Genomic DNA, 24,806 nt, shown 5'->3' on the forward strand with positions numbered 1-24,806 from the left:
ATCCACTTTGAAAACATTCTTACAGTATTCTACAATGATACTTAAATGGAGATGCTGGATAAACTAGAGTATTGAAGGCACACAATGTGTCGTGCTTACAACATTTGCAGCCTAATAATTATGAATTGCTGTGGTGAGGCAACATAGGGCAGTGTGCTTGACAATGAGACTCATTTCTATGGCATGTTGTAGGTGATGTCTACCTGGTGGTGTGGCTATGTCATGCTTATTTTGTGCTGCCCAGCTTCAATTCCCTAATTCAAAACTAAGGTCATTGCATATTAATGTACTTTGCTCAAAAACCCTTTTTGCCAGCCACATTTCTAAAGTGAGCCTTTTGAACTGAAAGGGCTGCTTATCACATTATGCTTCTTTAACATAATCTCTTATCAGGGATGGACAACCAGTTGAGGCAGCTGTCCAGATGTTGATGGATTACATACTTCCTGATCCCTGAGCATTGTGGCCTTGTAGGCTGGAGCTGAGGGAAATTAGAAGCCCTGTGACATCTGGAGAGCCCCCACCCATTCCTTATTATGCAAAACAGCAAAATGAACGTGGTGGGGGGAGAGAGCTGCTCTTGCACAAGAATTCTGAAAAGGCAGCAGTTAGGGTTTTTGCACTTCGATCTGTTCTGCTGCTATTGAATGTCTCAATATGTGATTTCCTGTTACTGTATTGTGATGTAAGCTACTTTCAGAACCAAATATTATTATTCGTATTAATTTGTATACTGTCCACATAGAGCTCGGGGCAGTTCACAGATTAAAAATGCAAGATTAAAAAAAACACACAAAAGACATAATAAAAACAAGAACAACAAAAACCCCACCGCAAACAAATAATTTTAAAGGGTATATCCCAAAGGTCCTCGGTTCTTCTAATCAAAACCCTGTGCTCCAAGCCCCGCCCCGCCCCGCATGAAAGAGAGGCCGAATAGATGCACAGGTGGTAGTCGCATCTTTGAAATAGACTCGTGGGCGGGGCGGAAACGGAGAGAGATTCGGAAGGCGCTTATAGGCTGCCGACCCCTTCCTTTCACCTCTCGCGAGACTTTCCTGAGGAACGAGGGGTCTGGCTCTCGCGAGGCTTCCCGGCAAGGGTTGGCGGTTGGCTGACTGGAGTTGGGGGGGAGGGGGGAGGAGGATGAGGACGCTGAGAGAGGTCGGAGCGGCGCTGATGCGCGGTAGAGACGCCGTTGCTGACGGCCGGCGGAGGGCTTTGTGAGAGGCCCCCCCATGGAGGCTCCGCTTCAGCGGGAATCCCCCCGTCGGGTACCAGAGACCCCTCCGACGTCCCCGGGGCCGCCGCCCCCTCCTCCTCCGCCGCTGCCGCCGCCGCCGCTGCCACCACCGCCATCCAGCTTGCCGCCGCTGCCGGGCAAACCGCAGCGGGAGGAGAAAAGAGCGGCTCTGAGTAAAGTGAGAAGCTGTTGGGAAGGGGGGAGGGGCGGGGCGGAACAGGTGGGCGGGGCTCCCTTCCAGCACCAGGGACAGCGCGCGAGGCAGGGCGGGGCAGTAGCTGCGGGGGGGGGGTGTATGTGTGCTCGCGCCCGCGCGCCCGCGCCAAGGTGAGCAACGCTTAGAAAAGGGCCGGCGGACAGGTACAAACGCATGCACGCTCTTCCACCTGCTGGCCCAGCTTTTTAGCCAAGGGGACTCAGGACCTTGGTTAATTATTATTATTATTATTATGATTATTATGATTATTATTATTATTATTTATTTCTACCCCGCCCATCTGGCTGGGTTTCCCCAGCCAATCTGAGCAGCTTTCAACAAAATATTAAAAATACAATCAAACATCAGACATTAAAAACTTCCCTAAACAGGGCTGCCTTCAGATGTCTTCTAAAAGTCAGATAGTTGTTTATTTCCTTGACACCTGATGGGAGGGCGTTCCACAGGGCACGGACCACCTTTTTCACCTTGGAGAAGCCACGGTCCGTCTCAGACCCTCCTCCGCATCTGGTTAAAGAGGCAGGCAATATCTTAGCCACCATCACCCACCCCGTTCACTATCGAAAGGGGATTCCAAGTCGATGTTAAAAGAGTATGTAGTGCTGTGTAGTGAGCAGTTGGGGTTCAAATCCCCACTGGGCCATGGAATTTCGTCCTAACCTACCTCACAGGGTTGCTGTAGGGAGGAAGGGGAGCCAGTATGCCGCCATGTAATGCATGCCAGAAATTGTGAGAGTTGACCAGAGGCAATTAATATTTCATCCAACAGAGCTTTACTGTTACTGAAGGCAAATGAGCATAACGGTCACAAATCCAATACATTCAGGATTGGCAGACCATTATGCTCATTTGTTTAAGGTTTTACTCTGCTAACTATACATTGCAGTTCTGCTCTGGAGCAATGTTGAGTAGAATTCCATGACAGGAATACATGTGTTGAGGCCAGACCTGGGGACTAGAATCATTTTGTCTTCCAAGAAATTGGCTGCAATTCTGAATAATACTAATGGCAGGTGTTTATTTACCCAGACATGGAATAAAAATAATGAGACAAATACTCCTGAATGATTGCCCTCAGTTTTACATGTGATGCTTTCTAGGTAGTTATACGGCGGCTACCTCCTAGCTTTACCAAGGAGCAGCTGGAGGAACAGCTACATCCACTTCCTGCTCACGATTATTTTGAATTTTGTACCTCTGATCCCAGGTGAGAACATAGTCAATTGTCTCTATGGCGGGGGGAAAGGAGGCATTTTAAACATGCTTGCATCACGCTATTAATACCAACAGGATCCAGATTCGTCTATACTACACTTTAAAAACAAACAGAATTATGAAAAACATATATAATATTAAAGCATTTTAATGAGTTGAATGTGTGTGAAATGCAGTTGCCTTATTGTTGTTATCTACCATGATGTATGCCTGTGACATCATGGATTTCTTCCCACTAGTCTGGATGTGACACACTGACCTTTGAGAATATGATGAAAGATTCTCTAAAAATCTACTTTATATATTGTGGTTATTAGAGCCACACTCTAGCTACTTGTGTGTTTAAGGACATTTAGGGCTAGTTCACATGTTTTCACCTCCCCTCAGGGCATACAAGTCCTTACAAAGCCTCTGAGAAAGCAGGGGTTGTCCTAGTGGTATTTTATTGAACAGGTGATAAGAGTTCTAAAGCTTGGATGGCTCTTCTTTTACCTTCCTCTCAGAGCTCATGTTCTGTGAGTTATCAGCTCTTCTCTTTCTTCAAATAGAACAAAATGTTTAGGCTATGAGAAAGAGCAAAACTTAAAAACACTGCCAACATTTGCAAATTTTGTAAGGATATGAGGCTTTTAAGTTACATGATTGTAGAACTGCAGTGGCCTGGTCATGTAATCCCTGCTGAAAGTGGGATCTCAGTAGCTTTTGTTATGTCATTTTGGGATATATTGGAAGCCCAAATTAGAGGCACCAAAACAGCGCTGGTGCGAAATAGAAGTTCTGATCCAGACACATCATTTGGTCTTGTTTGATTTTGCTGTGGAGTCTATGGCTGCTATCCTACATCCTGCATTCATGGAAAGCAAGGTGCAGAGATGATTCATTAGAAATATCCTTCCCTACCATTCTTCCATGTCTGCTGCAGTGCTCTTCTAGGCACATTGCAATGAAACCATTCCATTATCTTTCATTTGAAGCCCTCTCATGTCAGATCTTCCAGCATTCATGGTTTCTCAGGCCCTTTGTACTCAGACTACTCAGCCAAAGGATGAGTGGATTCACTGTATCCTTGAAGGCAAGATGCAGGAGGACAGTGCCTAAAAGATGGGCTGGTTGAATTACAGCATACTTGGACACTGAGTGGAAAGTTATACGTACTGAACTTAGGCTCCAGACATTCCACACCTTAGTCTGTGCATGTAACAAAGCATCTCATGGCTTTTAAGAGTTTTTAGCTAAGAAATTTCTACTTCATTATCATTTTTTATTGTAATCCATGGGGTCACGAAGAGTCGGACATGACTAAACGACTGAACAGCAACAATCACTATTTCATTGTTGTGAACTACCCTGAAATCTGCGGATGAACAGCAGTATAAAAATAACAACAACAATTTCATTTGATGTGGAGGAATATAAAGCATGCCTACTTTGAAATGCCAATCTAATGTGGATAAACATCAATATTAATAGAATTGATGTAATTTATACTTTTACCTTTCTTCCTTTTAGAAGATAAACATAACTAACAAAACATTCACTTTTGTTTCAGTCTTTATCCTCATCTCTACTCAAGAGCATATATTAATTTTAGAAATCCTGATGACATCCTTCTTTTTAGAGATCGCTTTGATGGCTATGTCTTCATAGACAGTAAAGGTAACCCATTCCTTATTATGGCCAGAAATCTAAGACCCACACAACTAGTTCTACATGCTCAAAGGGTAGATAGTTTGTTTTTCTTAAACAATAGCTAATCTTTCCATGTAATGAAGGAAAAGATAGGTCAATATTTCCAAAGTTCAAACTTGCCACAGGTGTACCATGTTTTAGAAATCATGTTTGTGTATGCTGTAGTCAAAGTTTCAGAGAATTCTTACTTGACCTCCAAAATGTTGCATGATGTTTGATTATGGTAAACTCAGAAGAACACAAAGTTTAATGGGGCCTCACTGGTTCTCATTCAAAGTTCTCTCAGTAGCAGGAATCTACTCAAAGCCATCCTTTTATGCACATTCATTTCCACTGATGGGGCCCTTGTATATATAACTGGAAATTACCTTGATAGGTCTGTGATTGAGAGAGACAAGGTTGTACTTTGAAATCAGTTGAAGTTTTCAGATAAAGTTAATGTCTGTGTAGTGAACTGCCATTGATATATTTTATCTGTTTATTAAATGATGTATCCCTCACCCTTAAGTAGTAACGCTATCCTATGAATTACAAGAGACTGAATAAATCACTTTAAAATGAAGTATAACCATACCATACATTATCTAAATGTTTTGATCATTCAGTATTGGCATCTTTGTTGATATATTAGTTATTTTGAGCTATGTTACATTTTTTTTTGCCAGGTTTAAAGAAATAAAAATGAAAAGGTTTATGTGCTAACTGTTTAAATTGTCTCCAGTCCACCTCTACTTATAAGCATACTAGTGACCATGGATTGAGATTTTCATTTGCACTAAGAGATGTTTCTAGCTAGAGTAGTGAAATTTCAATAAGCATTGTGATGCAGATGTGACCAACCCAACACATATCTATCTGCATTGGCACTATCTGTGCTTGTATTTGCCTACGGTTTTTTTCTTCTGGATCAAGACAGTTTGTCATAAACTAAGTCAGTGAAAAATAAAATTTCCCATTTTAATTCAGGTTTTTATACTCAAGGACCTGGGAATAAGTTCCTCTCAGTCTCAAAATGTGCATATTATTTACTTTTAGTCACTCAACCAATGTGTGGTTCTTTCAAGGTTTAGAATATCCAGCTGTTGTTGAATTTGCACCATTCCAAAAGATTTCTAAAAAGAAACTGAAGAAGAAAGATGCAAAAGCTGGAAGCATAGAAGATGGTAAGCTCATTTTCATGGCGAAAACATTTTCCTGATTTACTGTGCTTAATGGATAATTTCTCATGTAATATATTTGACATGCAACGCTTAACTTTCTTTTCAATGGTTTTTTTTCTTTCATAGATCCAGAATACAGAAAATTTCTAGAAAGTTATTGTGCAGAAGAAGAAAAAATATGTGCTAACCCTGAGACTCTGCTGGGAGAGATTGAGGCAAAAACAAGAGAACTCATTGGTCTGTTAAGCTGATCTCCTCCATTAGTGAATGCTTCTGAATTATATGATCATATTTTATTAATCCCACATTAGCACTCTTGAGGTTACATTAATTAAATTATGGTTATCTCTAGCACCATTTCAGAAGTTCTTAATAAAAAGAACATCCCCTGTTTATTTTCAAACATTAGCTGAACAACAGATTTGCCCCCTGCAGGCCTGTACTATGTCCATATAGCTATGAGGTTTGTGAGATATCATCAGTAGTATTCTTTGATCATGAACTGTTGGTGGGCTAAGGGTATAAATGTAAAAGGTTTTAAACCTAAAACTCCTTAATTTCATAACTTATTGTGTGCAATGCAAGTTTTGTGTGTTACACTGGCCTATATAACACTGATACTTATTTGAGACCATAAAAGGCACCAGATGGCTATCAGAAATACACAAAACTTTTCCCCAACCTGTGCCACTTCTCCTATAATCAAGTGATTATTCTACAATAAAGAATAGGTTGCTCTGTTGTTTCAGCCCTGTCTTCCATTATGTTAATTTTAAAATTGAAAGTTTCACTGAAAGGGAAGTTTTGCTGAAAGGGATTTGCATTGGAGTTTGATTAAAGTGAATGAGATAAAAACAAACTCTTTGCAAACTCAAGGTCTTGAATTGGAGGGGGGCCTCAAAATGCTACCAGCACGGTAAAATAATTCATTTAACAACACAGTAACTACTCCTTTATATAGATTCAGCAGTTAATAAGCATTCAGTATTGAATGCTGAGGATGATCTCTAGCATGAAACTCCTGGCTTGTTATTAGTAACTTTCCTAATTATTAAAAACGTTATACAGACCATTACTGTGGGTATTTATAATATTCAATACATACTGTAATCTTATTTTACCAAAATTGTGGAAGAAATCCTAATTACTTTGATAATCAGATGGTTAATAAAATGGAGTGTGGAAAATATCTAAATAATATGCAGTGCAATCAAAGAGATAAGGCATTTCCATTACATCTCAGTCCCAATAATGTACATATGAGAGGACAGATTTGTGGATAATGTGACTCATACCCCCATAAGACCCAAACAGCATGTTCAAGGATGATGAGAGTTGTATTCCAACAATATATGGAGAGCCACAATTCCCCCTCAACCCATTATCCCATCCTGTATTACATTAATAACACCTGTAAAAAGGGAACATGGGTCAGCTGAACTGACAGCTTTACCTATCATTAGGTTGCTGAACAGTTTATGTCTGCCAAAAAACCATACCATTCAACAAACCAATGTAGGTGATCTGATAATGTGGAACTGCTTTCCATGCTGCTCCAATAATATATGAATTGGATGTTTATAGGATTTGAGGTGGAGCAGTAGTTTTGATATCCATTTATACAAACTTATATTTTGATCCAAAATGTATACATTTTAAGGACTTACCTATACAGATAATTAACTATGGGTCAATACAGCATTAAATATGAGTGTGCTGGTGTAAGCTGGTAGATAAGAGCACAAGGTATGCTCAACATATGTGGTTCAAATCTTTAGCCAGTTGTGGATTCACTGGCTGCCATTAGACCATTATTTCTCAGCTCCAGATCTATAATGTTTATTACAACAGACTGCCTTACAGGTTTGGGGTAGGGAACCTTCTGCCTGTGGGTCTGTTTATATAGATGATTTAGGCTCGCCAGACCTCCCCATTTAGTCCACGAGGCCATTTCAGCCAAAGCATAGGCACCATCCCAACAGCTGTCATATGCAATGTCAGATGTGGGGCAGATAATGATTGTGCTCAGGTAAAAGGAGGTTTGAAGTTGATTGTTGGGTGTTGCCAAGTCTCATGCAAAGCACTCTGCGAGACCTGTGTTCACACTGTATCATTATCATACCATCATTGTATCATCAAGTAATTGACAGATGGACAGTCCTACCTACCTGTCAAACCTGACCCACTATGAGTAGGGAGAGAACAATCTGACTCACAGGTCAGAATCAGTTCTCCCTAATCCACCTGTCGTAAGGATTGTAGAGAAAATATATGAGAAGTGTTTTGAGCACTTTGGAAATTATTATTGATTTTACCTGCAACTGACCTGCTGTGTCTACAGTGAAAACGTACAGGAGTCAGTGTAGGCACCACCAGAAGCTAAATTTTACATGACACTTAATCAGAAAAAAGTGTGCAGATTGTCCAATGATTTTGCCACTAGTTTCTATCACTATTTGGTCAAGATTAAAATTATGGTTGTGTACACAGGTAAATCTTTCCCCCACTGTTTTCAGGAGTTTAACCATTAACTAGATGCTACTTTTGCACAAATCTGTAGGAAGAATTTTACACAAATGTGTATTTCATTAATGGCAAACTTTTCAAGGCTAATTTAAGACCACTGCATGCAATCAAAACACTAACCAGTCAGGTAGAAGATGGTATAACAGTATTGTGCAGCACAGTTTTTTCCTTCTTTAAATGGTTGCATCCATAAAAATTGTTTATGGAGAAATAAAATATGATATAGACATCAAGTAATTGAAATACTTGTCAAATTTTACTGATTTTCCAAACTATTATGATAAGAAACGAGTGGTTTTATGCAATAGAGTAACAGGGGCTTTCTATATGGCCCATTATGAAATCGTGTTCATTGTCATATAGTAATTACATTTTTAAAGCTTGAATGACAAAAAATCTCATTTATAATCAATCTTACGTATTAGAAACGAGATACTATATCACTTTTTGTGTTTTAGCTAGAAGAACAACACCACTTTTGGAATATATTAAAAACAGAAAATTAGAAAAACAGGTATGTTTGTGTTTTGGAATAAGCCCTATACTTTGTGCTTTAAGTTCTTTTTAATATTTCTACAAATCTACATCAAACATTTCCAATGTTTTAGAGAATCCGAGAAGAGAAAAGGGAAGAACGAAGGAGAAGAGAATCAGAAAAAAAACGCCTAAGGGAAGATGAGAAGCGGAAGCGCAGAGAGGAAGAAAGGCGTAAAAGAAAAGAAGCTGAAAAGCAAAAGAAAATGGCTGAAAAAGAAATAAGGATCAAGGTATTTTTTCCCTGCTATCTCCCATCTTTCAGATGTAGCAGAGTTACAGTAGGTTAGCTTGATGTGTATCCTTACCCTAAATTCATGGATGTGGAAGAAGTCTCATTGATTTCAGTGCTTCCATGTCAGTGGCTTAGGACTATAGCATTAGGAACACAGAAAGTATATTCAAGTCACTGAGTTCAGCCAAGTATTTGGATTCCCTATTACAGAATTTTTATTTTTAGAGGTTTTTCTTTGTAGAGTGCCAAGCTTATCGGAGCACTTGTAGAATCTGACTTCTTAAATCTTGCATTAGGCTTATGTCTTTCATTGCAAAGTAGATGTGTAAATTTCCCATTCCTAACTCAAGAAAGTAGTTACCATTTTGAAGTTCTTTAACGGAACCGTTTTCATTGGCAGTTATCTGTGTCAATAAAATATGGTTTCAAATTCTGGAAATTCTGCAAATCATGAAAGTAAAAGCAGAATTAAATTTTATGTTGCAAAACTAATAATCAGATCTTTTTTAAAGCTATTTCCCCCCCACTAATATACAGAACAGAGAAACATAACAGTGATTTGAATTCTAAGATAAGTTAACTTACGGAAGGTTATAGAATGAAGTTTTCCACCTCTCTTTTTATCCCTACAGCTGCCTGGGTCCCCACCCCCAAACCTTTTGAGTGAGGGAGAGGGTGATGTGGGATGGTGGCATTACCCAAAATTAGGCTTGGATCAAAAGATACATTAAGGAAGCTCACAAATGAAGAGTTTTCAATTCCCTCCTCCACCTAGCAGCTCCCGGGTGCCATCATACATTGTTCAGAAGAGCCTCTGGGTCCTTTGTCCCTGGCCGCAATATAACAGACCCCATCAGGAAACTACTGAACCTGATCGAACACAGCAAGGCAACTAAACTCCCATTGACAATTATGTCCTTAGACATCCTCAAAGCCTTTCATTGCTTAGAGTGGAAATACATAGTAGCAGTACTAACTAACATGAAATTTGGCCCCAACTTCCTACAAATCCTCAAACAAATATACTCCCAAGCCTCAGCAAGATGCAGAACTAATAATATGGATTCTAATACTATAGCTATCCAAAGAGGCACGAAACAAGGATGCCCACTGTCTCCCTTCTTATTTATCCTGGCTCTGGAACCCTTAGCAATCCGCATCCGAGCAGCCACAGACATAAAGGGAGTGGAAATAAAAGGCAGAACCTATAAATTAGGGCTCTTTGCAGATGACCTGATGGTCACAACACCAGACCCCATAAGCACAGCAACCTCCCTAATCAGAGAACTCAACACATTTGCAATGGTGTCGGGCCTACAGGTAAACTTCACAAAGTCAGAAGCTATGTGCTTCAACACCCCTCCTCACACCCAAAAAGAACTCACGAAGGTCACCAAGATAAAACTTTGCCACACCAAGTTCAGATACCTAGGGGTACAAATAACCAGAAACCTCAATAAATTGCACCTCCACAACTACAAGCCCCTGTGGCGACAAATTAACAAAGACCTAAAGAGATGGAATAACATGAATTTCACTCTCTCAGACAAAATAGCCATGATCAAAATGATCACACTCCCAAAACTAACCTACCTATTCCAAACCCTCCCAATCTGGATCCCCCCAACCCAACTCCGCAGTTGGCAGAGAAAACTACACTCTTTTATCTTCTCACATAAAAAACCAAGAATAAGCCCCAAATGCTTGCACCTCCCCTCAGAAGGAGGATGGGGAATCCCCAACATAGAAGCATATTACATTGGCATCATACATTGTTCAGAAGGGCCCCTGGGTCTCCAGAGAGGCTTTTCAGAGCTTATAGGGGAAATGTGAAACTCCTACTGTGAACTCCCTACTGTGAGCTTCCTTAGATTATCTTGCATTAGGATCAGTGTCAGCATATAAAAAGGCACATAAAAATCAGGGACTGAATAAAATATATCTTTGCGTGAATTAATACATGTAGTAATAATTGTGGTTCCCTCTCGAGATTCTTTAGAAAAAGTCCAGGGGACAGAGACATCATCCCATCTCTGGCAGAATGAATTGTGCCCATTTAAAAGCAGACGGATATCTTTCCACATACTTACATATGTATACACACACAATATCATACATTTATGGTGTATTCATTGCATTCTAAACATTAACCGTATACTATTATAATTAAACAATTCAATATATTTGAAGAGCATGTTTGAACAGAGAATGCCAGAACATTAGAGGGAGTTAATGCTTTGTCAATCAGTTTCCATATTATCTATAATTTATTTATATATTTAGCAGAATTTGTATTAAGAGACGCTGCTAACTTTTACAGTTCAGTTATTAGGTCTAGATATGACATTTCTTTTTGAGGGTTTCTGTATATTTCAGACCCACAGCAGCAGAACTGCCTTGCATCAAGAATGTGGAAACTAGATTTTTTCATCAGTGCTAAGCAGTTATAAAATGTTGTTTATTTCAACGGGTGATATCTTGGTCTGTAGTTAATTCTCTCACTGAAATTATGCATGCTTGTTTGAATGTTTGTCACTGGATCGTGATAACTTCTTTTTTAATTGGTTTTGAAAGCTGATGTCATATGGGTGGGGGTTTGGGGGGGAGGGGCTAAGGACACATCAAGCAAGTACGCTATAAGTGAATTTTCCTGCGTGTCAGTGTATTCTGTAAGATGTTAACATTTGTAAAGATGTAGAAAACACGATTATAATAGTCATATATTTTACAAAAATATTTATTAGCTTCTTAAGAAACCTGAGAAAGGCGATGAGCAAGCCACAGAAAAGCACAGAGAAAAAGAAAAAGCTGACATAGACGAGAGTAAATGGGAGAAATCACCTGGGCACGGGAGTATAAAATCTAAGCCCCTGGAAGGTTCGCTGAAGGAACTTAAGGAAAAGTAAGTAGTGCTTTATTTTGAAGATGGAGTTGCATCCTCAAAGCAGTTTAAATTGGTACATCCCTTTGAGTTAAAACCTCTGGGTTTTTCCAAAAGTAACCACAGCTTGTCATCTGAATCCAATAAACTATATTAGTAGTCTTAATTATGGTCTGGGAAACAAACCAACCTTAATTCATGCTTAATTCATTCTCTGTCATCCAACATGCTCATATCACATGGCCGGGAGCTGATATTATTCTGTAACCGCCCCCCCTCCCGTCCCCCGAGATCTTAGAATGAAGGGCATTATATCAATCAATCAATCAATCAAATAAATAAATAACCAACATTTGACATCCAAAGCTAGACAAGGAGTAACCAACTCTTGACATTCTGGGACTTCTAGGATCTGTAAGTCTTTACCTTATACGAAATAAATTATTGAATTCCCAAAACCCTTCTTTTTTTTACTTTAATAATTATAAACAAGATATGTAGCACAATCCTGTGCATTCTCAGAAGTAAATACTCATCTAGGAGTAAGCCTTACTGAAGGCAATGGGGCTTACTTCTGAGTAGACATAGTATTGCACTGTTGGCATAGCTGGCCCTTACTCCAACACCACTAAATAAACTGGGAGCTTTGTTTAGGCATCATATGCCTTGTTACCTGAGTTTTAAGCAGTTTGTTTTTATGTTTGGATTTTTCATTTTTTAAAACACAGGTCTCAAAATGATAGTGATAAAGAGCAAAGAGATTCAGAGAGAAGATTTCGTGAAAAAGAACCTGAGAGACAAAGGTATCGAGTGGATGATAGCCGAAAGCACAGAAGTCACTATGAATTTGACAAGTTTGTAAGAAGGAATGAAGATGAGGTGAAGTGGGGAAAAGGATACAGCCAAGATCGAGGGAAGAAAGTGAACTACAACTACAGCTTCCCTGTGGACACAGTAGACAAACTGGGTAAAGAGGACAAGTGTGATGACATGGCATCCAAAAAGGAGCGCATAAGAAATAAGGTTCTTTTATTCATTTAGGATAATCTTTCATTAGTAAAATTACTTCAAGGTCATACAAGATTTGCTTTTGACATCTCAGCATGAACTTTTTAAACATTTGATTTTCACTAAAATGAAAACCTCCATTTTTTTAACTCGGCAAAAGCTGTTAAAGTGATAGGCATTGGAATCTGTCTTTGCTGCTAATGATGCCTCTGTTTGCATTTTTAAAATGCATGCTTTTATGAAGCACAGTTCTTAGAATCTGGGTTGTTTTAAAAAAATGTTTATCTGTTTTAATAAACACCTGTCAGAATGCTTATGCTCTCCCTGATAACCTATACTCATCTAATCACTCAAAAATATTGTGCCCTTATGTTTGGACCTACTATATTACTGCTAAGGGAATCAATAGCCCAAATGATCTAAGTTGAAGTACTGTTGCTACCAGTTGAATAATGGGAGGTAGAAACCATGATCAGTACTTAAGTTGAGTATATAGTTATCTTTTTTTAAAAAGCAGAAATTAATACAGCGGTACCTCAGAAGTCTATTCGACTTCTAAAATGTTCGAGAACCCAGGCACAGCTTCCGGTTGACTGCAGAAAGCTCCTGCAGCCAATCGGAAGCCACAGAACCATGAAGGAAGTTTGGGTTACAGAGAACGTACACAAAACGGAACCATCACTTCCGGGTTTGCGACGTTCGGAAGCCAAAACGTCCAACTGGCAAGGTGTTCGACTTCTGAGGTATGACTGTATTATGAAGACTTTCAAAGTAAAGAAATTTAACAGTTTAGCTGTTGTTAATATTGATGTAGCCCAGCAAATCGGTAATTTACACATGGGTATCATTCTTGCACTTGACCCTGTGGATATGTGTAGCTGTAACATTGCAAAGAATGAGTTTCTGTGACCCAGCAACAACAGCATTCTTTGTGCATTAGATAACCCAGCTATGCTGCTTGTCATTTGGAATCCCAGCTCCACTTACCTGGAACTGAGCCACATTTAATTCCTTAGGACATACTTCTGAGTAGATGTGGTTGAGATTGTGCTGTTAACTACAATTTATCAGGGTTGTGCAGCATGATTCTAAACAGGTTTACTGAAAATCCCACTCACTTCTATAGGGCTTGCTCCCCAATAGGTTTGTTCAGAATTGCAGCTTTGGTCTTATGCTACTGTAAGGCCTTGTCATTCACTGGTTGGAGACAGAGGAATGGTGGGAAGAAGGCTAAGAGCCTGTGGGGTGGTGGTAGTACAACGAGTGGTCGAAGGGAAAAGAGGGGGAAGACTGGTAAGATGAGGTGTTAAAGCTGAAGAGGTAATAGGGTTTAGTGAGCTGGGAGAGTTTGTATCAACAAGAAATTATGGTTAAGTTACCCTTACTGGCTAGCTAGATTATTAAATCAAGCTCTACTTTGAAAGCTTAGCAATTAAGTTATTATGCTACCTTTATACCTTGGAAACTGTGGACTGTCTTCGTGTTTGAAACTGTTTGTGCCCATATTTGATTGCAGCCAAATTTCTTCTAGTTGTTATAACGGATTAAAATTTTGTGAAATTTTCTATCTTTGGTACTGTGTTCTTAAGCATCGCTTTCCTCCCAAAACAGCAATCTGAATTTGTCCAGTATTCTTTTAATTTGTTTAAGGTACTTGGCTCTCAGGGACTAAGAGTGATGTAATAAGTGTCAGATATTTATAACCTAGTTCTCCCATTCGTTGTTAAATCAGTTTGTCAAAAAAGTCCTCTTTTCTTTCGCAGAACAGTTAAGACATTTTGAGATCTCCTGTGTGCCTAATAAATGATTTTCTCCAGGCCTTAATCTCCTTTCTTCTTATTTTCTGCACAGGATCGGCCAGCCATGCAACTATACCAGCCAGGAGTTCGCATTCGAACACATACGGGGTCTACAAGTAGGTCCTATGACTGCACTGAAAAGTCTTCAGAAGAAGCTTATGATAGAAAGTATGAAGCAGACAATTCACCTGGAGGTGGCTCTGAGAAGAGCGAAGAGGCAGAATAAAACAACATGGACAGAAACTTCAGCATTTAAGATTTAGTGTCCCGCAAAATATTATATGTTCTCGGAATTGGCCCACCATTACGAAGAAAACTTTTTTTTTAGTTTTCTAGTAGAAGTTTAGCCCACAGGCAACATTACATAAATGTTACAAGAGAATATCATCACTGTGCACTTACTCTGTTTCTAGCTATATGCATGTGAAGGCATCTTTCATCCCCATGCATATAGAGACATATTTGATGGTATGTTATGATAGTAATAGCATGACTTTTAAAGGCTGTTCTTCAGGAGGATTTCATTGCCATTATCACTGACATGTTATGCAAATACGTGCCTCTATACGTAATGGAGTGATGGCTCACATAGGCACATAGGCACATAGGCTCACATGGCTTGAGAAATGGGAAGGGTATTTATGACACAATGTTATTGAATATTACAGTAGAATTCAGGATTTCAAAGCTTCTGATAGTACCAAGCATATTTTGAGGTTTGTGTTTTGCATAAAGCTTTTCTGAAATGTTCCACTCTAGGGGAATTCTTTAAAGCATCCATTTCCATCAGTTTTAACTGAGGCATTTTATGTTCTATAAATTGCATTAACAGGTCTCAGTATGACAAGACCATGAGAATAAGACATTATACAAAGTGTAACTGTATTTAGATCAGTCGGGAGAATAACATGCAAGTACATTAGCCTGGTCCTGTAAGGAGTTAAGTCCCAGTTTAGTAAGTGCATTGCTGCATAAAGAACTATAAACAACAAATTACCCTTGTAATTAAGATAATATTTAAATGATTATTACAGGACAGTGCTCAACCGCAGGATCATGGGTGGTTAAAACGCACAATTTGCACATTTGTGTCCAGTGTCTGCAGGCCTCAGTACCTCAATCCATTTACATTGGTTTTCAAGGGTAAATGGGGCAGAAAGGCAGCATGATCCATCTATTATATTTGGGGTTGTGCCAAATTCCAGTGAAGGAGAGTGGGAAGATTAAGGCCTAGCAAGTGCAGGTGGGATGGGAGTGCTAAAGCTTTCCTCCTTCTTGCCAAAAGCTGCTTCTCCCAGCAAGCAGCTAATGGGTTGCAGCTCTGCATCAGTTGCACCTGCCTTCAAGTGCTTTTCTTCCACAAGGAGTTACTTTCAGACTCAAAACCCCATCTGAAGAAAACCAGCTTTGGGCAAGCACTTTCAAGGGAGAAGGGGGGGGAGTGGGTCATCACTTTCTGCCCATCCTGCTTTATAGGAATCCAGAAGCAACCCATGGGTCTGGGGCTGTAGTGTCTAATTTGCTCTTTCATTTGCTAGAACATCAGGTAAGTGTCCGTGTTCTTTTGTTTCCGAGTTGCTTTTGCCTTGTAAAAGGTTTTGTATGTTTAGACCAGAGAAAAGCCTGAATATTTAATGCTGTGTCTGTCATGAAATAGCATATTTAAAGGTTTCGCCACTTTTTAATATGTGATATAAGTGACATTGTTTTGTATGTTAATATTTCCTATTGTATGTTTTTACATAAGTCACCAGTGGAAATACTTATGTTGATAGGTAAAAGCTATGGAAATAGAATGTGTTTGAGGGAATAAACTGCTACGACTGTTCCCTCTGTTTACTGTGCTCGTTAAGAATCCATTTTTTGTGTATATATTCTTGTTCTTAGTAAGCAACTGCACAGGCCTTGATATCAGAGCATCACTCTGACAATACTGATATGCTTTTTGTTTACCTGAAACACAGATCTTCTTTTGACTACTTTTTTACATCATGTCCTCAACCTTTTTTTTACTGTCATCCTATCAGCATTTGATTGTTCTAATGTAAATAAAGGGGATCATCTGGACCTTCAACCACTAGAATATTAAACTGAAATCTGATTATCTGAATAGTGCTTTGCCTGGTGTGTTTTACTACTATACCAAAACGATCAAAAAATAGGATTCATGGATTAAAAATACCAAACCAGCTTCAAAAGTACTGTGCTAATCTGACTCTCCACTCAATTTCAACTATTCTTTTGTTTCCCAGATGATAAACCAGAAAAACTAGACCAAAAGTTAATAACAATAACAAAATTGATGTATTACTGTTTTTCATCCTAAGGCCTCAGGGCAGGTCACAATTTAAAATACATTTAAAAGAATTTAAAACAAATTACTCTCACAATAATATGATGGGGCCTAAAAATGTACGGGACGCGGGTGGCGTTGTGGGTAAAGCCTCAGCGCCTAGGACTTGACTTGCCGATCGCATGGTCGGCGGTTCGAATCCCCGCGGGGGGTGCGCTCCCATCGTTCGGTCCCAGCACCTGCCAACCTAGCAGTTCGAAAGCACCTCCGGGTGCAAGTAGATAAATAGGGACCGCTTACCAGCGGGAAGGTAAACGGCGTTCCGTGTGCTGCGCTGGCTCGCCAGATGCAGCTTGTCTCACTGGCCACATGACCCGGAAGTCTGGCAAGACTGGCCTGAACGGGCAGGGTACCTTTACCTTTACCTTTAAAAATGTACATCTCAAGTGTCTAAGGCCAAGGTAAAGAGTTGTGTCTTCAGCATATGATTAAAACTGTATTGTGCACTTTCTCCCGGAAAAGGCAGAAACATAGGGAACCTACTGGATCTCATGTTACTTTTATTATTTATACACATGATTCTCTCTCGCTTGTTTCTGTGAATTTGAGAAAATTTGTGCAATTATTTGCAACATCTTAACATGTTTTTGAGAAGTAAACAACACACAACTTTGAAAAGCAATTTCCCTACATTTACTGCTAGTGAACTGAGCTCTTGCCGCTTCTAGAACACACAGATGCATAGGCATCTGAAAAGGGAAACGCCATGCGTTTCTGCATCATGAGTATGTATGTGATCCAAAGCTCGCTGATGCTGTGAAGCAGTTATTGTCCCAAAACGCCTATGCATTACTATGTTGTGTGTTCTTCATTATGAATATGATTTTACGATGTCACTTTGTAGCTTCGGCTTTGTCTTCTGTATATTGTTACATGTATCACTGGGTGCAGGCTTTTTCATTCCTGTGTACCAGCTTGGTGAACTTTTGAAATTGCAAGTCTTGCCTCTGAAGACAGTTTTGGTACCTAGATTATTTTAGCTGAAGTGGAATGCAGGAGTCTTGCAAGATAATCTGCAATCAATTTCAGAAGAATGTGGTCTGCCTTCTTTGCACCCGTGGCAAAAAGCCTGGTCTTTGTCTGAAATTAGTTGGCTTCTTGTAAGCTGAAACCTTGACAGTTTGTATATCAAGAGTGTCTTTATCTTGCACTCTTTTTCTTCTTTCCCAAAATTCTTCAGTATTGCATAGCTAAAAGATAAATATTTGCAATATATGATACATAATACATTTGAGTAGGCCAGATTCTCATTTTCTTTACAATGTATTTGCTTTTCAGACTACAACGTAACTTGCAAATCTTTTGGTCTACTCTTAAGCTCATATTATTCTGGTTCTACATGGTAACTGCCACTGGTAACTGATCATACTTGCTACTTCTGTAAAGCTCCATTTAAACCAAGTCTATATATTACTAAAATTATTTAGATTGCATCAAGATTACATATTTGTCAGAATTTTTACCTGCCGAAACCTTTTACATGTTTGTGACAATTGCCTTATATCCTCTGTATTAAGAAATGACAGGATGTGTATGATCAAATGGTCAGGAATTCGATGGAGGAAGTCATAGCGTCCTTGACATAAGCTGAGAATGTAGTCTAGTGTTTTCTTCCCAAAGACACCTTGCATTTGTTCTGAGTAAAAGAAAAAATATACAAGCAAACAGATTTTAAACAGGAATACTGCCAAAGTGAAAGGCACCGTGCTAAGCTAAATGGGAAAGGGCACATACAAAAAAAAGGGGGGGGGAGAAAGAGAGACTTCATTCTGTTGCTGTTTCCTAACTTACCCGGAAGTAAGGCTCATTGAACTCAGCATGGTTTACTTCTGAGTATATATAGGACTGCATGGTTGTTCTATTAATAAATATAATTAATATGATACCCGATGACTGTGAAGACTGAAACTTAGGCTACTTCCAGATAACCTGTTTATTGAGCATTCATTCTGATTTGTTTATAGGAAAGTTAAATATAAAGCAATTGTTAACTCACACTTTCCAATGCATGTAAAAAGTCAATTTTTGTGGGGAAGTGGGTTTCTTGCACAAGAGCGCCAAATCAGCTTTAATTCTGCAACCTGAATTTGTCACTATGTGATTGAATCAAGCCTGAATACAGCAATAGTCTGGAAGCACCCATAAGCCAGATAAGGATAAGTCCTGTGCGTTGGTGAAAAGCCTAATACAAGAAGGGCAATTCAGTCTATCATACTAAGAATAGGCAATTTAGTACAGAGTAAAGGGCGAGCTGCCATGATAATCATGAAGTAGAATACTAATTCTGAATTGCCCAGGCATGTCATACTGAAAGGCATATTATTTGCACTCACCAACTATGTTTAAAGCAATTCTTGTTCTTAAGCGCAATGCACACACTGTAGCCCTTTGAACTCTGGAAGCCTTTTAGGTTCCAAATATAAATAAAAATTGACTTGAAGTATAATTATATTAATCAGAAAGGCACGAAGGCTTGCTGTGTGTGCTTAAGGTATTAGGAATGATAAATGGATTTCTCCATAGCTACCACACCATGTGGTCTAGCACTATTCGTTAAGTACATAACCAGAACAAACAGCTAAGTCTATAGAAGGAATGAATGTCTTAAAAAGCAACAGGGGATAAAACAAAATTAAATTTAACCCTATGGAGTAAATGTACTAACTGCTTGGCAGTTGACACTGCATTCCATTAATGTGAAGTATTTCCATGGAAAAAATGAGAGATTGGGCAGATCTGTACCATACATTTAAAGTACATCCAACTGATGCTTCATACACAACTAAGGCCACTTCCAGATAACCTGTTTTAAAGTATTCATCCTGATTGGTTTGTGGGGAGACTGGATGGCACTGGGTGAAGAAAGAGTTGTCTCATGCTTTCCTTTCCACAAAAAAACTCAATCCTCTGTCAAAGCAGGTATGTTACGCAAAAGTTCCAAATCAACTTTAATTTGCTAGTATATAATCGAATCTCTCCTGAAAATAGTGACATTGTGGAAGCACTATAAGAGTTAAGATCTGATTCTACAAATGTCATGGAAGAGCCATGTGCAATGGGCATTTGGTAAAGGGAGAAGTAGTGACAATATCAAGAAAGAAAAAAGGTTTAGTGTTAACTTGCCAAAACAAACCAATGAAAACCCTATTGGGATCAAATGGTGACCACCCCAAGATGGTTTGCTTATGCTGGTTAAGTGCCATTAACACACACGTGTACTCAAAAGTCAATGTTATATCCAGTGCTTTTTTTCCGGGGGGACGCAGAAGTATGCATACCTCTAAATATTTTGTGAATCTTAGTTTGGCCTCATTGAGGGGCAGTATTTCGATATGAGTAGGAAAATCAGAGTACCTTTTTTTAAAGAAAAAAAGCACTGGATAGATCTGTTTCCTGGGTAGTTTACAAGTTGGCTATTTTCAGCCCCAGGTGATTGTTTCAAGGCTAGTGCCACTCACAGAACTTTTCCTGGACTTTTCACACACTGCTGCAAGAGTTGCTCTTTGAGTGCTTGCAGCGACTTGGATGGAGTTATGCATGCAGCATCAGCCTGCCGTGCAATTGGCAGAGGACATGACACCTGCCCTGACATTCTGTCACTGGTGGTTGTAAGAACTGATGCGGAGATTTGACTTTTAAAGCTCTTTTTATCTTTTAAGACATATTTCTCCCACTGAATAAAAATTAAAGTTGATTTACATATTGGGGATTGCAATGGAGCTAACAATTAATCCATTAAGGCACACCTCCCATTTTCATTTTCCTTCAGAAATTCCCTGCTCACTAACTTCATCTTTCCCAACATCACCGAGCCAAGAAGCGAGGAGAGATTATAAGTTGCAGCAAGACTAGTTTATGCCTAGTTTACGCCTAAGCATTAACTGACAGCAGGGATATGGCTTGATATGGCTACTGATGGAATTTTTTGGCAAATTGAGGGTTACATTTTAAAAATCCGCTAGAAGTGTTCTGCTTTTCTCTGACTAAATGTTCTGTTCTACTGTATAGCATGACCTTGGTTGATAACATTATTCAGCATATTGCAATACTATGCTATTTGCCAGGAAACAGGAAGATAAGGAAGTAAGCCAATGCGCTGTAGGTCTTGATGTCATTCTCCTTGGGACTTTGTCAGTGAAACTCTTTTGTCAATAATGCAACTGCTGAGCAGGGATAACTCTATTTAGCATGGGGTATAATTTCTAACTAAATAGAAATAATTAAACTGATTTAGTAGGTGACCAGGAATTAGCATGGTTTTTATATAAAAAAAATTCCTCTATATCAGGGGTAGCCAACATGGTACCCTCCATATGCTCCTGGACTACAACTCCCATCATCCCAGACAACTGGCTATGTTGGCTGCAGCTGATGAGAATCTGAATCCAGTGACACCTAAAGGGCTACATATTCCCTGCCCTACATAATGGAATATTAGACGATAATTTCTATAGACCTGGCCCATCAATAGCACACACTTGGAGAAAAAAATAACCCTTTTTAGTATTCATGTAAGTTTGACATTTAGTACTAGCTTCCTTTTTCACTTGTTTAAAATTATTTTGATGCTGCAACTTAGTATGTTTAACCACTGTGTATTTGTCTCCCCCTGCAGTTTAATAAGTAATTTTACTTTGAGAGTCCAATGTAGTCATTCTCAATTGTTTACCATCCAGTTTATTTACATTAGCCATCCAATATTGATCTGAAATTCAGACTTGACTTCTTAAACCATAATTTGTAGTTTCAATTCTCTATCTCCAGAAGGAATGTAAATGCAGTTAAACAAACAAAACCATTGAAAATCCCAAATATAAATACAAAAATAAAAACAATGAAATGGACTACTTGGGAATTATCTGAGGTTTTCAGTTACACTCCTGTGATCTCACTTTATGTTTCAAACTGCCAACCTAGCAATTGGAAAGCATACCAGTGCGAGTAGATAAATTGGTACCACTGCAGTAGGAAGGTAAATGGCATTTCCATACACTCTGACTTCTGTCACGGTGTCCTGTTGCACCAGAAGTGGTTTAGTCATGAGAGTCACATAACCCAGAAAGCTGTCTGTGGACAAAAACCGACTCCCTCGGTCTGAAGCAAGATGAGCGCCACACCCTATAGTCAAGTTTAACTGGATTTAACCATCCAGGCGTCCTTTATGTTTCTAGTGCACTTGGAGCATTTAGGTAACTCTGACTATTCACAAACAACCAAGGCTGCAATCCTAACTGTGTCTACCCAGAAATAATTCCTATTGAATTCAATGGGTCTTACTCCCAGTAAGTGGATGGAATTCAGTGTTTCATTTTTACAAATGTTCCACCTGCACGGCCAAAGTTTATTAATAAGAAAAGTCAAAAGAAATTTAAGACCTGAAATCCAATCCTGAGCAAGTTTACTCAGATGTAATACCAAACTGAGTTTCATGGCACTTCATCCCATGGAAGTATGCCTAGGATTGCAGCCCAAATATTAATCCCAAGGTTGTGTGATCCTATGCACCCTTTCTTGAGAGTAAATCCTCTTCAACAATGCAATGTACTTCCAAGTAAACATACATAGGATCAGTCTGTTGTAAGACAGTCCCATTGAATTCACCGGGGTTTATTTCAGAGTCAACGTGCACATGATTAGGTTGTAAAAGCACGAATATGACCATTAGACACAACCTTTTTTTCAGAGGGGAGGGTAATCAAAATTCTATTATTTCTTTGCCCACTCAATACTTGCTGTGTAATGGTTCATCCAAGAGAAAATCTTTATGGGGTTTCTTCACTTCTCTTGGGCAAATCCTTTCTCGATCTGGTCGAAATGTAATCCTCCAGGACTGCCAGATAACCTAAAGCATTCAGGTTTAAAATAATGAGTCAGTTTGGGCATTATTATGTCCTAAGTTATTTTGTCAAAAGCCTAGTCAGTCCAGATATAAAGCAGAAAATGCAGGACTTTGTAATGACCTAGATCTGTGAAGAAATTAATTAATTGCATTTCTTACAATAATAAAAGCAAACAATGATAGGATTACCACCATTTGTTTGCTTTTCCCTAGCAGATCTGCCTGAACAACCATGCTTGGGGTTGCCCACCTTTTTCTTCCTGGCAGAGACCCTGTGCCTTTATCAGCTATCCAACAAATGCAGATTTCTCACTTCTCTTGGGCTTTCTTCAGTAAAACACATTCCAATCAGGGAGAGCAATAAATCAATCTATTTTGTACCTCATTTTTTGTGATGGTCAAGTGATGGAAGTCTTTACTGGGAGGAGGTGCCTGAGTGTGAGCTTCATAGAGTTTCTCTTGCAGCAGGGAAGTCATTTTGACACTGTCTACTTGCTTTCAGCTTGCAATAGAGATCACAGACTCCCAAGGTTGTTTCTATGGACTCTATACGAGAAGGACTTGACTTCAGCCCACTCCACGTGCTCTATAAATACATGGCTAGTGTTTGCATTCCTGAACTCAGGTTCTTTACCCAAGGAGGACTCAGGTGTTCAATATTTATATCACCAGGAGGATAATATTAAAAACAAACAAAAAACACAGCCTAATTCTATGCATGCATTGTTTTTTTTTTCAAGTCCCACTGGTTTCATAAGCATGTTTTGCACTCCCCACGTTCCAGGAGTAGTATTACAGATGCCAGAGAGTCAATTACCTTGGAAGAAGGCAGCACTTTTTTCCTTTTCTTTCTTTTTTAAAAAACAAAAAACATATCTGTTTTTTTCTAGGCTTCAAAACTGAGCATACAAAATCAAACAAGCAATCATTAACTAATTCACACAATGAATTTTGTTAAAGGAACATCAGTTGTTGTTGTCATCATCCCAAAAATACACAGCCTTAGAACAACAAGCTGCAAAAACTCAGATTTTCATCTCGTTCACTGACTAGCTTCTGATGGCCAAGATGTGACTTTTAGCCCCCACCCAAGCAGGCAACCTACATCTAGTATGTAGTAGCTGCTGCCTATTAAAAACTTCTATTTTATATTGAGTCAACTTCAGTTTATTAGTCATTTATTTATTATAGGCAGGAATATATAACAACCATAGTAAAACACAACACAAAAATAATAAAATAGTAATAGTAATTAAAATCATTAATAGATTGGTAACACAACTTTTAAGAAAATTTTCCTGCATTTTATTGTTGTTACTAAGGAATATGCAAGTCTCTGTAACTGTAAGTAAAAATTTTTAAACTTATCTTGTAGTCTGTGGTCTGTTTCATTGAAAAGGGGGAAAGGGAGCCAGCTGCCCTAAGGCGCTAGAATATAATATATATATTTTTTAAAGTTTGAAAACCTATTCCTATACTTCCCAAAATCTGCCTAATGTTGGAATGTAAATTCTGCTACTTTATGCACAAGCCCCACATATTAAAAACAGGTACACACCATTTTTCTTTGTGTTAACCTACATACATGGATTTGTGGAAGATTAAATATGGTTAATATATCCTCTTACTGATATCCTTCAGAGCTAAGTACCAAAAGCCTTGCAAAATAGGTATGTTAAAACCACAAAACCAATACCCATTGACAAGAACATTTAAATAAAACAGATACTCCTAAAGCAGATAACCTAGTTATTGAACTCATCCACACTCAAAGGAACAGATACATCTTCACCTGATGTCTGAAAGCAACCAATGGGGTGGGGGAACATATGTGTATCCAATGGAAGCGAATTCCACAACCAAAGCACCATGACAGAGGAGGCCCTGCACTGCAGCACTGCACAGATCACATCTGTCAATAGTACTACAAGTAAGGCCTTACCTGCTTGTTGATAATGGAAAATATGCTCCTTTATGTGTAGTTCACTCAAAGTAGCAGAAATAATAAATCACAGCATGGTGTTTTGTTTTTTTAAAAAGCAACAGCAAAAAAGCAACACAACAAAGTAATAAAAATAGTTTCCTTTCTTGTAACATAAGAACACCA

At 38.9% G+C, this 24,806-nt stretch overlaps 2 protein-coding genes and 1 long non-coding RNA gene across 4 annotated transcripts in view; 2 read left to right on the top strand and 1 right to left on the bottom strand.

Moving 5' to 3' along the window:
* Nucleotides 1-24,720, top strand: part of LOC310843147 — a 147,300-nt gene extending 122,580 nt beyond the window's left edge. The window contains exon 2 of the long non-coding RNA XR_014563533.1: nucleotides 24,370-24,720. This is a non-coding gene — a long non-coding RNA (uncharacterized lncRNA). The remainder of the gene's footprint in view (nucleotides 1-24,369) is intronic.
* UPF3A (UPF3A regulator of nonsense mediated mRNA decay) lies at nucleotides 1,055-16,617 on the top strand. 2 transcript variants are annotated; one of them, XM_083735614.1, is made up of 10 exons: nucleotides 1,055-1,421; nucleotides 2,561-2,667; nucleotides 4,225-4,331; nucleotides 5,429-5,527; nucleotides 5,651-5,761; nucleotides 8,509-8,564; nucleotides 8,659-8,817; nucleotides 11,564-11,721; nucleotides 12,429-12,723; nucleotides 14,560-16,617. In XM_083735614.1, the coding sequence occupies exons 1-10, from the start codon at nucleotides 1,239-1,241 to the stop codon at nucleotides 14,731-14,733; spliced, it is 1,449 nt and encodes a 482-aa protein (XP_083591740.1). In that variant the 5' UTR covers nucleotides 1,055-1,238; the 3' UTR covers nucleotides 14,734-16,617. The 2 variants fall into 2 exon arrangements, with proteins under 2 accessions (XP_083591740.1, XP_083591741.1); XM_083735615.1 differs by having other exon boundaries at nucleotides 12,429-12,667.
* LOC310843120 (F-box only protein 36-like) lies at nucleotides 17,344-24,379 on the bottom strand. Its single transcript, XM_083735698.1, has 4 exons — nucleotides 23,081-24,379; nucleotides 22,594-22,702; nucleotides 18,324-18,496; nucleotides 17,344-18,050 (listed from the first exon to the last, which is right to left on the bottom strand). The coding sequence occupies exons 1-4, from the start codon at nucleotides 23,174-23,176 to the stop codon at nucleotides 17,886-17,888; spliced, it is 543 nt and encodes a 180-aa protein (XP_083591824.1). The 5' UTR covers nucleotides 23,177-24,379; the 3' UTR covers nucleotides 17,344-17,885.
* Nucleotides 24,721-24,806: the final 86 nt, after the last annotated feature.

Source organism: Podarcis gaigeae (assembly GCF_964106915.1).
Source record: "Podarcis gaigeae genome assembly, chromosome: 4".
Taxonomy (NCBI): Eukaryota; Metazoa; Chordata; class Lepidosauria; order Squamata; family Lacertidae; genus Podarcis; species Podarcis gaigeae.